Source organism: Ammospiza nelsoni, chromosome 19 (genome assembly GCF_027579445.1).
Source record: "Ammospiza nelsoni isolate bAmmNel1 chromosome 19, bAmmNel1.pri, whole genome shotgun sequence".
NCBI lineage: Eukaryota > Metazoa > Chordata > Aves > Passeriformes > Passerellidae > Ammospiza > Ammospiza nelsoni.
The window spans coordinates 4,486,909-4,502,476 of record NC_080651.1 but is presented as its reverse complement, the minus strand read 5'-3'; the positions used below and the strand labels follow the sequence as shown (position 1 = coordinate 4,502,476).

Sequence of the window (15,568 nt, the reverse complement as noted above, 5' to 3'; positions counted from 1 at the left end):
GTGGGTCAGCCTTGCTTCTCCCCTTGCCACTGCTGTCACTGCCTGTGTTTGGGAGTAGGAGGGGAGTTCTGTGCTGTTCCAATAAAGGAGTTCATTTTTGGAGGCAACTTTTAGACACCCAGGCCTCACTCAGGAAATGATGCTTGCACACAAGTCTTAAGACTTCATTTGGAGTTTATGGGAAATTAAGGGGTAAACTATCAGCAAATCTTTTGTTAATGAGCTATGCTTTAGTGTGATGCTTATCTAAAGCAGAGACTGGAGAATTGACACATCTGTGTCCTCCAGAAATGCTGTGCTGGGCTTTTATGAATAGCAAGGAACTGGAGAAAACCGAAATGTTCCTGTCACTGGACAGGTGGAGGTAGGAGCAGGCTGAGGTGCCCAGGAGAGAGAACCTGGCTGGGGTGACACGAGCAGCTCTGGGACTGAACAGGATCCATGTGCTGCTTTCCAGGGAATTACAGAAGGATCTTTGGTAAATGGTGAACTACTTCTCACAGAAGAGGGTGTTAATGATGTGGAAATGCAGCGGTGGCAGGAGCACGCAAGTTTCAGCTTCAGGTGGTTGCTGCAGGTACGCCGGTATCGGGAACAGCACCGGGGGTGAGGGACGGGAGCTGGCTGAGCTCGATTTGGAAAAACTCCCGCAGAGTGAGCCAGACTTGGAAACTGCTTCTGGAGCTGCCCAGCGCTGCCGGGATGAGCGAAACGGGCCCGGAGCAGCCGGAGGGAGGCGGCAGCGCTGGGACCGCCCCCGCATCCCGGCGGGGCACGGCAGCGGCTCCCGGGAGTCCCCCGGGCAACGGCGGCGGCTGCTCGCAAACAAAACACTGCGGAGCCGGGGGATGGAGAGCGAGGGGGATCCCGGGTTAGCGGGGGAGGGTTCCCCGGAGGGTTCCCCGGAGGGTTCCCCGGAGGGTTTCCCGGAGGATGCCCGGGATGATGCCCCGGAGGAGGCTCGTCTGGCCCGGTGCGCGGCGCGGGCGCTGGCGCTGCCCCCGGAGCGCTGCCGGCGCTGGGCGGCGGGGCCGGCGCTCCGCGGTTTCGTGCGGGGCGCGGCGGGGCCGGCGGCGCTGCTGGCCTGGCGGGGCCCGGGCGGGGAGCTGGGGCTGTGCCCCGGGCCGCCCCCGCCGCCCCCCAGCGCCACCAAAGCGCTGTTCTTCCTGCGGCCGCCCGCAGCCGGGCCCGGCCCCGCGGAGCTGCTGTGCGGGGACCTGCCCGCCGAGCCCCTGCCGCACTTCGCTGCGCTGGTGGAGGAGGTAAGGCGGGGGGAAAAGTGGTGCTGGGGGCTGTAGAGCTCAATGGAACCTCTTAAACCATGAGCCGTGGGGGCTCTGGGTGTCTGGTAGGGTCCTCCACAGTCATAGCGTGGGTTCCTGAGAATGGAGCTTGTGCGAGTGTTGTCTCGGGGGGCGATTCGGGCTGTTCAGTGGAAGGGTCAGGAAGTGGTTTAGTCAAAAATGCCAGCTTTGGGAGTTGGAGATGAGGGTTTAAATCCTTTCTTCCTGAGATAGGATGGTGGGATAACTCCTAAAAAGGGATTTAGTCTTCAATCTTTGGCTTACAAGACCAATGTTTTTATAAATTATTAGAGTTAATTAGAAGAGAAGCTGTGCTTGTCCCATCCTTGGAATCAAGGCCAGGGTGCAACTTCAAGGCTTGGAGCAAACTGGGATAGCAGAAGGTGTCCTTGCCCTTGTCATGAACTTATACATCCCCCCCAACCCAAACCATTCTGTCATTCTGGGGTAGTTGGTGCTTCGTGGCACATCTCACACACATCTGATCCAAGCCCTGCTCCAGCCAGGCCACCCAGAGCCCAGGGCCATGTCCAGGTGACTTTTCAGTATCCCTGCAGATGGAGACTCCTGTGCCAGCCCTTAGTCACCCTCAGGAAAGGGCTTTTCCTGCTGTTCAGAAGAGCCTCCTGTATTTGAGTGCCCTGTTACCTCAGATGGGCTGATGTTTTCCCAAAGGGATCTTCAAGAGGTTCCATCAGGGGCCCCCAGTCATTTTGCCAATCCAAAAGAATACAAGCAGCTGATGTGACTGGTTGTGGCATTACTCTCATCATCAGTCTGTGTGATTTGAGTAATGGAGACAAAGTCTGCTACTATTGCAGCAGGAAAGGAAAAAGAATGAAATGATAACAAAATCCTGTGACTGGCCAGAGTCTGCTACAGCTGGGCTGTGATTGGCCATTAATTAGAAACAACCACATGAGACCAATCACAGATGCACCTGTTGCATTCCACAGCAGCAGATAATCAATGTTCACATTTTGTTCCTGAGGCCTTTCAGCTTCTCAGGAGAAAACATCATACCAACAGGATTTTTCAGAAAATATCATGGCTACATCCAGGCTTGCCCAGGACCTCAGAGCCTGGTGGCCAGTCCATCCATAGTGCTTTTTGTCATAGAATTATCAAATTGCAGCATGTTTTGTGTTGGAAAGGACCTCAAAGCCCATCCAGTGCCACCCCTGCCATGACAGGGACACCTTCCACTGTCCCAGGCTGCTCCAAGTCCTGTCCAACCTGGCCTTGGACACTGCCAGCCACAGCTTCTCTGTGCCATGGCCTCCCCACCCTCACAGGGAGCAATTTCTTCCTAAATCAAACCTAGATCTGCCCTCCTTCAGCTCTTCCCCCCTGCTCTCCCATGGCTCCTGCTGCAGGTGATTGTGCCCATCCTGACAAACCGGAGGAACCACCAGGGCTGGCCACGAGTGGTGTCACAGGACATCATCCACCACGTGCACAGCCTGAAAAACACTGTCTTCAAGGTTGTTGGCCAGGTGAAGGGCAAGACCTTGCTGCCTCTTCCAGCTGCCTCAGAGGGAATCGAGAACATTGATCCTAAAAGTGAGAAATTGTGAGTGCCAGCCCTTGCTCCCCACTGGGTTTTCCTCTGCTGCTGCATGTGCTGCACCTTTTGTGGATCCTCCCTGTCTGACATGGGGACTCTTCTTGCTCCCTGTCCTGTGCAGCTCATCAGGCTGCCAAGGAGGGGTATTTTGCTCTGTCTTTGGGGACTCTGCAATGATAGAAGCAGGAAAAGCTTAGGAGGTGGAGGGGATGAGGGCATGTAGAGAAGCAATGAACTGCTGGGATCACTGAGGGAAAACTCCAAACTCTGCAGTCAGGCTGCTCCAAGCCCTGTCCAACCTGTCCTTGGGCACTGCCAGGGATCCAGGGGCAGCCACAGCTGCTCTGGGCACCCTGTGCTGGTGTCTCCCCACCCTCCCAGGGAAAAATTCCTTTATCATATCCAATTTAAACCTCCTCTCTTCCAGTTTCAAACCATCCCTCCTTATCTTGTCTCTAACTGCCCTTGTAAATATTCTCCCTCGTGAACTTTATTGTTTTGTGGTATTGAAACATGAATCTGGGCTGTAGCTGCAAAATCCAGCTGCCCATTGAGGTGGACCCAACTCAGCAATGCACATGCAAAAGTGGAAAGTGACCCTGGTGCTCTTTCCTGCAGCTTGGAGCTGATCAATAAATCCCTTGTGCATGCCACCGAGTCAGCCATCATCGAGTGGAGCCAGCAGATCCAGAGAGTGCTGAGGAAAGAGTCCTCAGAGCCCTTACTGCAAGGCACCAACCCCAGCCCGAAGGTGGAGCTGCAGTTCTGGAGGAGCAGGTGCTGGGGATGCTTTGGGTGCAGGGGGTGCTGCTGGTGCTGGGGATGCTGCTGGGGATGCTTTGGGTGCAGGGGGTGCTGCTGCTCTGAGCCAGGAGCAGCTGCTCCAGGTCATGTCGAGTCCTGAACCCAAAAATATTGCTAAAATCATGGTGATCTCTGAGGGTGAGGGTGGCTGGGCAGTCGGCTCAGTTTGGCTTGGCCCAGCCACAGTTCAGGAAATTTAGCTGGAAATGGTGTTTGGTTGTCTGCAGACAGCCAGGACACTGCTTTGAGCCAACTGGCCAAGGAAACAAAACAATCTCCAGCAGAATCTAATTGACAAATCACTTCAGATAAACAATCTTCTGAACACATTCCACATGTGCAAAACAGCAGGCGCAGCAAGTAGAAACAAGAATTGTTTTTATCTTCTTCTATCTGTGCTTCTCTAAGTAAAAACCCTGACAGAGACAATTGTGTCTCTCTATTCAGAGAATGTGAATGGCACAATGGCGTTTCCATCACTGGGCACTCTCCATGCTGTCAGCTGGCTGCTGGGGGTGCCACAGGGGGGTCAGATGAGCCAGGGAGTGGAATTTCAGCTGCCCTTTGTGCTGTGCTGGCTCAGGATGGCTGGAGACAGAGCCCTGCCCGTGCAGAGCTGTCAGCCGTGGCTGCAGGAACAGCACCTGGCTCCTTTGGGCACTGCCTTCACCTGAGCCTGGCACCAGCTCTGTCCTCCAGGGCTGGCCCCATCTCCTGCCAGCTCAGTTCAGACTAAAACATGGGCTCTTAAGCTCTAAAACTAAATGTTTCCTAAAGTGAGGCATGTTTCCTTTCTGGGTGAGATCTGTTTGCACTGCAGCCTGCGCAGAAAAGCCTCCCAGTGGCTGCAGGATTTCACCACTTCTGTCTGTCCAGACACAGCCTTGTTCTTCTTACATCCTCTCTACTTTCCTGTGCTGGAGCTCTTTGCTCATGCAGGTACATCTTCTGCTTTCCAGAGGTGTGGGGGCTTCAGGAAAACTGCTTGGAAAACTTCTTGTGTGTCCTCCAAAAAACCCCGAAATCTAAAACAAACATGACCCCTCCCTCTAGATTTCTTATTCTTTAAAGGGTTTTTTCCCCCACATAAAAATAAGTTCAGGACTCCCTCTATTTGGGGATCTCAGTTCCAAAACCTGCTGTGCCTCTAACTTCTCAGTTCTAGACAGTCTGTGCCCTTGTGTAACTGCAGAAAATCCTGAGCTGGGGCTTTGGGGCACAGCTGGGGCTGCCCCAGCCGGGCTGGTGACATGTCCTGTGCTGCAGGTGTGCCGACCTGGAGGGCATTCACAGACAGCTGACATCCAGGAGGGTCAGCAACATGCTGGAGGTGCTGGAGAGAGCGCAGAGCATCTACGTGCCCACCTTCCAAAGCATGCTCAGGGATGTGGAGGCAGGTGAGAGCCTGCAGCAGCTCTGCCAGGTGCTGATTTCTGTCCTCTGCCATAGCCTGGGGTGCCAGGGCGCTGTGCCCTCCCTGCTGGGGGACAGGGGGGCTTTGTGGGAGGGAGATGCTGATAAGGGAGAGTTTCTTCCTCTTAGTCCTGAGCTTTGGGGTTATTTGCATGTGCACTTCTGAAAAGGCTGAGACGATTGGCGTTGCTCAGTCCCGAGAAGAGAAGTCTCTGGAGTGATCTTATTCTGGTCTTCCAGTGCCCAAAGGGGCTCCAGGAGAGCTGGAGGTGGATTTTTACAAGGGTTGGCAGTGACAGGACAAAGGCAAATGGCTTCATGCTGTCAGAGGTTAGATTAGATGCTAGGAAGAAATTAGGAAGAAATCCTTTCCTGGCAGGGTGGGCAGGCCCTGGCACAGGTGCCCAGAGCAGCTGTGGCTGCCCCTGGATCCCTGGCAGTGCCCAAGGCCAAGCTGGATGGGACTGGGAGCACCTGGGAGAGTGGAAGGTGTAACAGGATGTGCTTCAAGGTCCCTTCCAACCCAAACCATTCCATGGTTCTATGATTAGATGATGATGATGATTCTCTTCACGTTGATCCACAGGTTTAGTTGCATGATGATGTCCTGGTTTTATTAAAATTCATTAATTTAATAAAAATGAATAAATTATTAATTCTGGGGTAGTTTTTCAGGGTCCAGACACACAGCTCTTTGTGCCAGCACCACCCAGCTCCTCACCAGGACTGTGTGCTCCCCTTTGTGCTCCCAGATCCTGCAGTGTTGGGACAGTCTGTAGGTCTGTCTATCTGTCTATCTACATCTAGCTATATGTATGTATCTATACATATATATGTCTATACACAAGCATATATATTTATATATATATACAAACATAGATATTTATATATACAAACATATATACACAAACATATATATTTATATATGCATATATATACACAAAAATAAATATTTTTATATACACATACATAAAAACATATATTTATATATACATATGTATACAAGCATATATATTTATATATACACAAACATATATATTTCTATACACATATATACACAAACATATATTTCTATATGCACACATATACACAGATATATATTCATATATATATGTGTATATATATGTGTATGTGTATATATATAAATATATATGTTTGTGTATATATGTATATATAAATATATATGTTTGTATATATGTATATATAAATATATATGTTTGTGTGTATATATATACCCCCCCGCCCTTTTCACCCTTTCTGCCCTTCCTCCCCCAGCTCTGAGGGAAGCTCAGGACATCGACCTGCACCTGACAGCCCTGCAGCAGCCCCTGGAGCGCTTGGAGGCTGCAGAGTTCAGCAAGGTGAAGCCTCTCCTGGTGCCCCTGCTGCACGTGGTGTGCTGGATCTGGGCCAGCTGCCAGCACTACAGCGTGCCCCTGAGGCTGGTGGTGCTGCTCCAGGAGATCTGCAACCTCCTCATCCAGCAGGTGTGATGTGCCTGTGGCGCCTGGGCTTGACAGGGAGGGGTTTAGGGAAGATGAAACAGGAAAGCCTTATAAATATGATTGCCTGGCAAAAGGTTTTGAGAATATGGAAACTATAAGTGAGATTGAAAGGAAAGCAAGCTTTGAGATCCCTCAGTTACTGAACAACAGGGAAACAATGATGTGGCCAGTTGTAGGTAATCCCCTTTTGATGAAATGTGGTGGTGTTTGTCCTAGGACAAGGGAAGAGATGAAAATCTTGATTCTATGTTTTAGAAGGCTGATTTATTATTTTACTATATATATGATATTAAAAGAAAATGGTATAGTAAAACAATACTAAGAGAATAGAAGAAAAAATGTTATCAGAAAGCTAGCAAAGAATAGAAAAGAATGATAACAAAAGCTCGTAACTACCAGAGAGTCTGAGCCTGCTGACTCTGATTAGCTATTAATTAGAAACAACAACATGGGACTAATGAAAGATGCACCTGTTGCATTCCACAGCAGCAGATAATTATTGTTTTTCTTTTCCTCTGAGGCTTCTCAGCTTCTCAGGAGAAAAATCTTAGCAAAAAGATTTTTCCGAAAATATCATGGTGACAATGAAATAACACCCTCTGCTTGCAGGCAGGTCCAAGGGTCAGAGCAGACCCTACAGCTTGGCAGAAGGGGCCCAAAGAGGAGTTTTTGGGGTTTAAAATGTAACATAATATGGTGATGTTATGATTCTTACAGGCTGTATGTAAATGCTATAGGATTTGTATATTGTGCTAGATTGGTTAGTGAAAATAAGAATATTCAGCACAGAAGAAGATTTATGGTATTGTAATGGGAACCTTGCTCTCTTTTACTCTCTCTCTCACTCTCATCCTCTTTTACTCTTTCTCTCTCTTTCCCACTCTCTTTTCTTCTCTTTACTGCAATGAGCTGTGGCTGCAGCTCCCAGCAGGGCCCTGCACTTGGCCCTTTGCAATAAACCCCAAGTTCCAAGCCCTGGCTGCAGAGATCTCTCTTCTCCATCCATCCCGACCATCCCACCCCCATTGCTCCTACAGGAATTCTCTCTTCCTTTCCCCTGTGCTTCCTTCCGAAGGGATTCTGACTGAGAGGAAGGGTCAGAGCTGTTCAGTTTGCTGTGGCAGCAAAGGGACATCTCTGGTGTGATTTGGCTCTTCCAGGCTGTGGTGTACCTGTCCCCAGAAGATCTGCTGAAAGGAGAGGTGGAGGAGAGCCTGGGCAAGGTGCAAACAGTGTTTGACATCCTGAGTGCCTTCAAAGGGGCGCTGGAGGAGAGGAGGGCAGACCTGCAGGTGTACTATGAGCCAGGCCAGCAAGTGAGGAGCTGGGACTTCCCCTCCAGGCTGGTGTTTGCAAGGCTGGACAGCTTCCTGCAGAGGCTGCACATGGTGAAGGTGAGAGGTCCTGCAGCCATGAGCTGCCTGGCTGGCACCTTCCCTCCCTGGTGACAGGGGATCACTCTGTGCCCTCTGGTCCCCCTGACATCGAGGCCAGGACTTGTTTGCCCAGGTCCTGCTCAGTGCCTGTGTCAGGTTTGCTGCTGTGTCCTGGTGGCTGTGTCAGTGCTCCCAGGGGTCCTCTGGGACTGGTGCTCCTGTTGGGACAAGGGCAAGGGGGTCATGGGGCTATGCTTTGCATAGTTGGGAATAAACCAGGACAAGCTCTAAGGTTTCCTGGAGCATTCAGGGACACCCCAGAGCATCTCCTGACTTGGACAGGGGGTCTAGGGGGGGAGCAGGGCCTGGGGAGGAGCAGGGACACATTCCAGATCCCTCACCAGGGCATCCCTTCCCATCCCAGAGTGTGCCCAGCTCTGAGGTGTCCCTGTTTGCTGTGGTTGTGAGGCAGGGCAGGGACAGGGGGTGTTGTGAGTGCCATCATCGCCAAGCATGGCTGAGGCTCTGTGAGTGCCTGTCACAGAGTGTGTAGCTGTCACACAAACACTGTGCTCACCTGTGAGCTCTCCTGTGGATACCAGCTCACTGCACCTGCTGGGCACACTGTTAGTGCTCAGGAACACATAATCAATTAAAATATGCAGCTGCTTTTATTAAGAGCTCTGGATGTCAGGAGCACACAGACCCAAACCCGACATGGGTTTCAGACTGAACATATTTTATATTGTCATTACATAACTTACATATTAATTATTAAACTGACATTGTTCTATTGCATATTTTGATTTCATCCAAGCATGGATTTCTGGTGATCCCCTCAAACCCCTAATATAGTTTCTCATGATTCTTTAAACAATAATTATATCTAAACACATCTCACAGCTATATCATTTATCATATACTGACTACACGGGTGCAGTTTCACATGATCTAGCAAATACAAGGGCTAACATTCCCCAGGGCCAACCTTTAAAATTTTTCCAGGGCCTACTAAACCTAACTTTCCTGCAAACTCCCCAAATTTTCTATTATTTTAAAATCTTTTACTATCAACAATCCCTGTTTTTGGATGGGCTGTTCCCAACTGGGGAGTCAGATGGGCACTGCACTGGCTGCTTGTGCCTATGCAAGGCAAGGTCTGGGTTGCTTTTCTCCTTCTCTCATTCCCTGCCCTGGAACAGAAGGTTTTACTGGTTTAACCACAGTGTGTAACTCTGCTCCTTCCTTCAGGAGCTGTGTTGAAAAGCACAGTGGATGGCATCTGTTTAAAAATCACTCAATTGTAGAATCACAGGGTGGTTTGGGTTGGAAGGGAAGGTTGGAAGGGACCTGAAAGATCATTCTGATCCCACCCTGAGCACCCTCAGGGTGCCCCAGGAGCAAACATGGCTCTGTGCTGTGCTAACTTGTCATGTGCTTGTGGCTGAAGCTGTGTGCGCCTCCTCTGGCTCTGCAGGGCCTCCTGAGCACAGCCCTGGACCTGGCCCAGCTGGAGAAGATTGAGTTTGGGGGCATGAGAGGGAAGGCCCTGGGCCAGCAGGTGCTGGCCATGCATGAGGAGTTCCAGGAGTGCTACCAGGTGTTCTCAGAGAGAGCTTACGACTGCCTGGACCTGGCCAACGTGGTAGGTGGGGCCCCTGTGGGGATGGCAGCAGCTCATCCTCCTCTCCAGGGAACAGCTCTCTCTGCAGCAGAGCTGGCTCCTCCTTCCAGCTCCTTCCTCCCTTTGTGGTGCTCTGATCTGTCCCTGCAGGGGACAGGGAGCTGCTGGCCTTCTCTGCAGGCACTTGGCACTTCTTGCAGCTTCGCATCTCAGAATCACACCACGAACCAGGCTGGAACAGACCTTTGAGGGCATCGAGTCCAAACTGTGCCCCAACACTCCTCATCAGCTAAACCATGGCACTGAGTGCCACATCCCTGCTCTTTTTAACATGTCACTGACTTCCCCACCTCCCTGGGCAGATGATTCCAGTGCCCAATGACTCTTCCAGTGAAGAATTTTTTCCTGATGTCTAACCTAAAGTTCCCCTGGCACAGCTGAAGTCCAGCATACCTTGCTGGTTCAGTGATTTTGAGCTGCTGTGGGTTTTTGGGGTGGTGGCATGGTCTTCAGGCCAGTTCAGGGTCATAGAGTGTGGAGATACCTCCTGTCTTGCCTCCAGCTGAACTTAGGACTTGTTGGACTGTGGGTCCATCCTGGGGGGCCTTGAGCTCAGCCATGGGATGGGACAGAAGTGTCCCTGACTGTGGATGAGAGTTTAAATTCCTGGTGAATAAGATTATACATCCATTCAGTTTATACATACATTAATTCTTTGCTCTGCTTTACAAGAGTGTGTTTTACTTCAGATTGTTTCTCCCCACAAACACACAATCCCATTTTAAAAGCCATGAAAGATGCTGCTTTTCATCTTCACTTGGACAGCAACTGTTAAGAGACTCAATTACCTCTGGACCTGTTAGGCAGGAGCCAAATGCAAGTGTCTCTTGCTGCTGCACAGCACAGTTGATTCTGGAAGCATTTCTGTCTCTAAACTACAAATATACTGAATCTGTTCCTGGTGAATAAGGAGAGCAAACAGCTCTGGGCAGGGAGGTGACAGGGGGGTGACAGGCACCTCCCCAGTGCCCTCTCCCAGCCCAGGACCTGCTGCTGCCCTCCCCACAGGAGTTTGAGCAGGATGCCCTGGAACTCCAGCAGAAGGTGCAGGACATCGACCGGCGGCTGGGCACCGTGTTCAGCCAGGCCTTCAGCGACGCCCCGGGCATGGAGCACATCTTTGAGGTCTGTCTGTCTGTCTGTGCTTCCCCTCCCTCCCTGGGAGCCCCACTGAGAGCCCAGACAGGGCTGCAGCTGCAGGCTGTGCCCGTGGGATGGACAAGGGGACAGCGACATTGGGATGGATTGGGGACAGTGACATTGGGATGGATTGGGGACAGCGACATTGGGTTGGATTGGGGACAGTGACATTGGGTTGGATTGGGGACAGTGACATTGGGTTGGATTGGGAACGGGGACACTGGGATGGATTTGGGGACAGTGACATTTTGGGTTAGACTTTGGGACAGTGACATTGGGATGGATTGGGGGTGGTGACATGGTGACATTGGGATGGACAAGGGGACAGTGACACTGGGTTGGATCGGGTTGGGCTTGGGCAGGGATGCTCGGCCCTGTGGGTCCCTCTTAAGCCCTGGAGCTGGGAGTGTCCCTGCTCCTCATCTCTTGACACAAACAGAAGAGTTTGCTCAGTTTGGGGAAGAGCAGCCAGAGAAATGATTCACATCAGGATTTTGGATGGTAGGAGTGGCTCTGGTTGGCCTGGGAGCTGGAGAAAAGGCTGCTCTGAGTTCCAAGGCCAGGTTGGACAGGGCTTGGAGCACCCTGGTCTAGTGGAGGTGTCCCTGCCCATGGCAGGGTGGAATGAGCTGGCCTTTAAGGTCCCTTCCAACCCAAACCATTCTGTGATTCTCTGATTTCCTGGTGAAAACTGTTGTTAAAACCAGGTGAACATGGTTAATATCAATTTGTTAATACATGGATTAATTTCAACTCTGAAAATTGAGGTTTTCTAGAAATGAGGGGGCTTTGTTTACCAGTGAATCTATCCTACAGAGAAAGTAAATGGTATTGTATGAAAAAAAAATCTGAATAATTGTAAAAATTACTATAGGAAATGGTAAGTCATAACATTTATCTTTAATGTTATGGTGTTTTTTTAAATAGATGTTTGTTTTGGTGTTTTTTTAAATAGAAAATTTTGAAGAACTACAATTGAAATATGGTTCACCCACGGAACAGGCCTGAGCATTTCTGTAACAAAGACATCCTTTGTGATATGGTTTAGTGGTGGGATCAGTCAAAGGTGATCTTGGAGTTCTTTTCAAACCTTAATGACTCCATGAAAGGCAGGAACTACTTGGGAAAGTGGGGGGAAAACCTTCCCTTTGACAAATGTCCATCAGGGCAGACCTCGGAGTTACTGAGGAGCTGCATCAGTGAGGAAAATCCCAATGGGACTTTATGCAGGAGTTTGATTTTTCCCATTCTTTCCCTGCTCCTTCCCTGCACAGCTGCTGGCCATGTTCCAGAACCTTCTGGAGCGCCCTGGGATTGCTGCAGTTGCTGCTGACAAGGTCCCTGTCCTGCTCAGCATGTTCAGCTCTGCCCTGGACCAGGCCAGGCTCACCTACAGCAGGCACACCCAGGCAGGGCTGCAGCTCGGTGGGTGCTGTGTCAGGAGGAAAATGGATTTTACAGGAAACTGCATTTAGGCTCATTTAGATGGGGGGAAATAATTTGCTTTTGTTAAGGACACCAGAACTTCCCAAATTGCAAAGGATTTCAGCTTTCCTGGTGGGAAGTGCCTGGGAATGCCCTGTTGGTGGCATTAAAGCAATGCCAATGTCCTTGTTTGAAATGTACATGTGTGATGTGTGGGTAATGGTGGAAATGGAAGAGGGAGGTTGGAATCTGGGATTTGTTCAGCCTTTCCCAGGTTTATTATTCCCTGGGAATGCTTGCACAGAAGGGAATAGGTAAATTCCTGTCAGGAAGACTGTTCTGGAAGCAGAGAAGTTGCAGGAGAGGCAGCACTGATGGAACCAGTTTGGGTTAACAAGGGGAATGGGGAGATTAATGGAGGGCGAGTCCAGCATTCGCTGTGACTTTGGGGAGCTCTGTTCTGTGGCTCTGAGTTGAGATGGTCACAGCCAGCTTCCAGCCAGAAATCCCTTCCTCAGTGTCTGTGGGAAACAGATAATTCCCCCCCAGTCTGGTTCCAGAACGTGCTAGGCTTCTCCTCTGATACCTTATTGCAAATCCACAGGGGGGTTTGTAGGTCACAGAGTGTGACTGTGTCCACAGGGGTCTCAGGGTGAGGGAAGAGACGAGGATCTGACTCCATGTTTCAGAAGGCTGATTTATTATTTTATGATATATATTGCATTAAAACTATACTAAAAGGATAGAAGAAAGGATTTACTCAGAAGGCTAGCTAAGAATAGAATAGGAAAGAATGATAACAAAGGTTTGTGGCTTTGGCTCTCTGTCTGAGCCAGCTGGGCTGTGATTGGCCATTAATTAGAAACATCCAACATGGGCCAATCAAAGACCCACCTGTTGCATTCCACAGCAACAGATAATCATTGTTTACATTTTGTTCCTGAGGCCTCTCAGCTTCTCAGGAGGAAAAATCCTAAGGAAAGGATTTTTCATAAAAGATGTCTGCAACAGCAGACCTCCGTGGAGTGACAGAGGCTGGATTTCAGGGAGGGAGCCTGGAGCCAGGGCAGCTCTGTGGGGCTGTGGGTGCTGTGGGGTTCAGGGCTGATGGAATCTGTCCCCTGTGCCCTGCAGGGTTCCCCCCCCTGCACAAGAACGCCCCTCCCGTGGCCGGAGCGCTGGGCTGGGCGCAGGAGCTGCGCGCGCGGATCCAGCGGCCCTTGGAGCACCTCCGGCACGTCCCAGGGCTGTGAGTGTCTGCTCCGGATGGGCTGGGACCATCTGGAAACCTCTCTCTGGGGGTTCTCTCTGCGTTGAATGCTATCCAATGGATGTTGTCATTATAGTGCAAGAGTTCTATTGTCATTACATTGCAAAGGTTCCGTACTGCCAGTTTTGTACCTCCCTCGTGTTTCTTGTAGGCATCTCCTCTGGGCACTGACTCTTCCTTGTCCTCACAGCAGCCAACTGACTCCAGTTCCCCCTCAACCAACCAATCCACTCTTTTATAATACTCTTCTTGTTGGCTACAGCTGTGGCCTGTAAATCAGGCCTGTTCCTAATCTTTAATAATTAACCCGGCTGCAACTTTTTAGGGGGTAAGATTACTTGCTATACTACCTTTATTTACTTATATTCTATCCTCCTACAAATGGCTGCAGCTGAAGCAGTCCTTAGTGAGGAGGTGAGAATTGAAGATGTTCCCTGGAGCTGTTCACTTCCCTGCCATCTTGGTTTTTTGAAGAAGTTTTTTAATTGGGTTGGTTATTAAGTGATTGAGAGGCACAGTGGGACAGTAGATAGGCTCCTCAGCTTTTAGCAGAGCCCTAGGTTGTAATTAAAATAGATATTGCAACCTTTCCCACTGTAATTCCTCCAGGACCCAGTTGGGAGCAGCCCAGCTCTTTGGTGATAACTTTCTCAGAATTAAACACAGGAGCAATCACCCAAGATCAGGAAAACAAACAGGGCTGGAATTCTCATGGTCCCTGCTGCATTTAGTATTGATTTTACCCCTCTGTGTAGAGTAGTTAAAGACAAGTCCTTCAGCAGGGTGGTGTGAGGCTCTTTCCCATGTGCAGCTTGAGGGGGAGAAAGGATTGAAAAGGAAAAATGAAGATATGTGTATATATAGATTTATATTATATATATTAACTATATAGTATGTTATTGCATGTATTTTATATTTTTTCTATACATTATATAGAAATGCATTTTATACATTTTATAAACAGTCATTCTCACAGCTGTGACCTGCATTTAGTGGAGCACAACTGTGACAGAAAACTGCCAAGGGCAAAATGTTCAAAAGTGATGTTTGGTAACATTACAGTGATTTTTCCAGCAGCCCTGGCTCCTTCTCCCATCTTAGCTGCTTCTCCCCATTTTACAGCAGGGAAACACCTGAGAGAGAGCCCAGGGGGCTGGGCAGCCTTGGGCAGGAGAGGATTTGGGGTGAAATCCAGGCAGACTGTGCCTGCAGGCTGTGGGGGACCATGGGAAGGGGGAAATGCAGATTCCAGCCCCCAGGACTGAAGGTGATGAACCCCTGTCTGTTGTGCTGCCAGGAGCTTGGACTCTGCCCGTGGAAGATTGGTGATGCAGAAATATGAAGAGATGATCCAGCTGCTCGACAGGTACAGGGGGCTCAGGAAAGCTTCCCCTCCCCTGAGCCGCCTGCCAGGACATTTGGCAGCCCAGGGCTTGGCAGTGTCCCTCTCTAAGCCCAAGGGAATTCCCTGCCTGGAGAGGAGCGGGGAGCTGGCACTGGGTGCCTCAGGTTTGCTGGGATGGCTTCAGGTGAGATTCCTGCAGGGGGAACAGGGGCTCTGCAGCCCAGCAGGAGCTTCAGAAGGAGCTGCAGTGGGGTGGAGGAGCCCTGGTGGAACACCTGGGCTGGGAGAAGTCTCTGTTCTCTCCCTGGCTGTGTTTGCAGTGGCTGCAATGTGGATATTCCACAGTTGGAGCTGGGGGTGACTGCCCAGGACTTGGCATCTCAGTGTTTGATGTTTCACCTGGTTGCTCTGGGCTGTCCCTTGAGAGGAGCCCCTTCCCACTGTGACGGTGTTCACAGGGGTCCGAGGATGAGCGAAGAGGCGAGGATCTGACTCCATGTTTCAGAAGGCTGGTTTATTATTTTATGATATATATTATATTAAAACTATACTAAAAGAATGGAAGAAAAGATTTAATCAGAAGGCTAGCTAAGAATAGAGAAAGAATGAATGATAACAAAGGCTTGTGACTCAGACTGTCTGAGGCAGCTGACTGTGATTGGCCATTAATTAGAAACAACCACATGAGACCAATCACAAATGCACATGTTGCATTCCACAGCAGCAGATAACCAA

General features: G+C 50.1%; 1 protein-coding gene across 1 annotated transcript in view; it reads left to right on the top strand.

The window, feature by feature from the left end:
* The first annotated feature begins 338 nt into the window (after positions 1–338).
* The window catches only part of DNAH9 (dynein axonemal heavy chain 9), a 147,415-nt gene continuing 132,185 nt past the window's right edge, over positions 339–15,568 (top strand). Inside the window, exons 1-13 of the mRNA XM_059486095.1 lie at positions 339–364; positions 578–1,262; positions 2,681–2,877; positions 3,490–3,648; positions 4,942–5,072; positions 6,364–6,575; positions 7,754–7,987; positions 9,447–9,614; positions 10,662–10,778; positions 12,068–12,218; positions 13,353–13,456; positions 14,566–14,570; positions 14,789–14,854. Of these exons, the coding sequence (XP_059342078.1) occupies positions 339–364; positions 578–1,262; positions 2,681–2,877; positions 3,490–3,648; positions 4,942–5,072; positions 6,364–6,575; positions 7,754–7,987; positions 9,447–9,614; positions 10,662–10,778; positions 12,068–12,218; positions 13,353–13,456; positions 14,566–14,570; positions 14,789–14,854 (2,255 nt within the window). The remainder of the gene's footprint in view (positions 365–577; positions 1,263–2,680; positions 2,878–3,489; positions 3,649–4,941; positions 5,073–6,363; positions 6,576–7,753; positions 7,988–9,446; positions 9,615–10,661; positions 10,779–12,067; positions 12,219–13,352; positions 13,457–14,565; positions 14,571–14,788; positions 14,855–15,568) is intronic.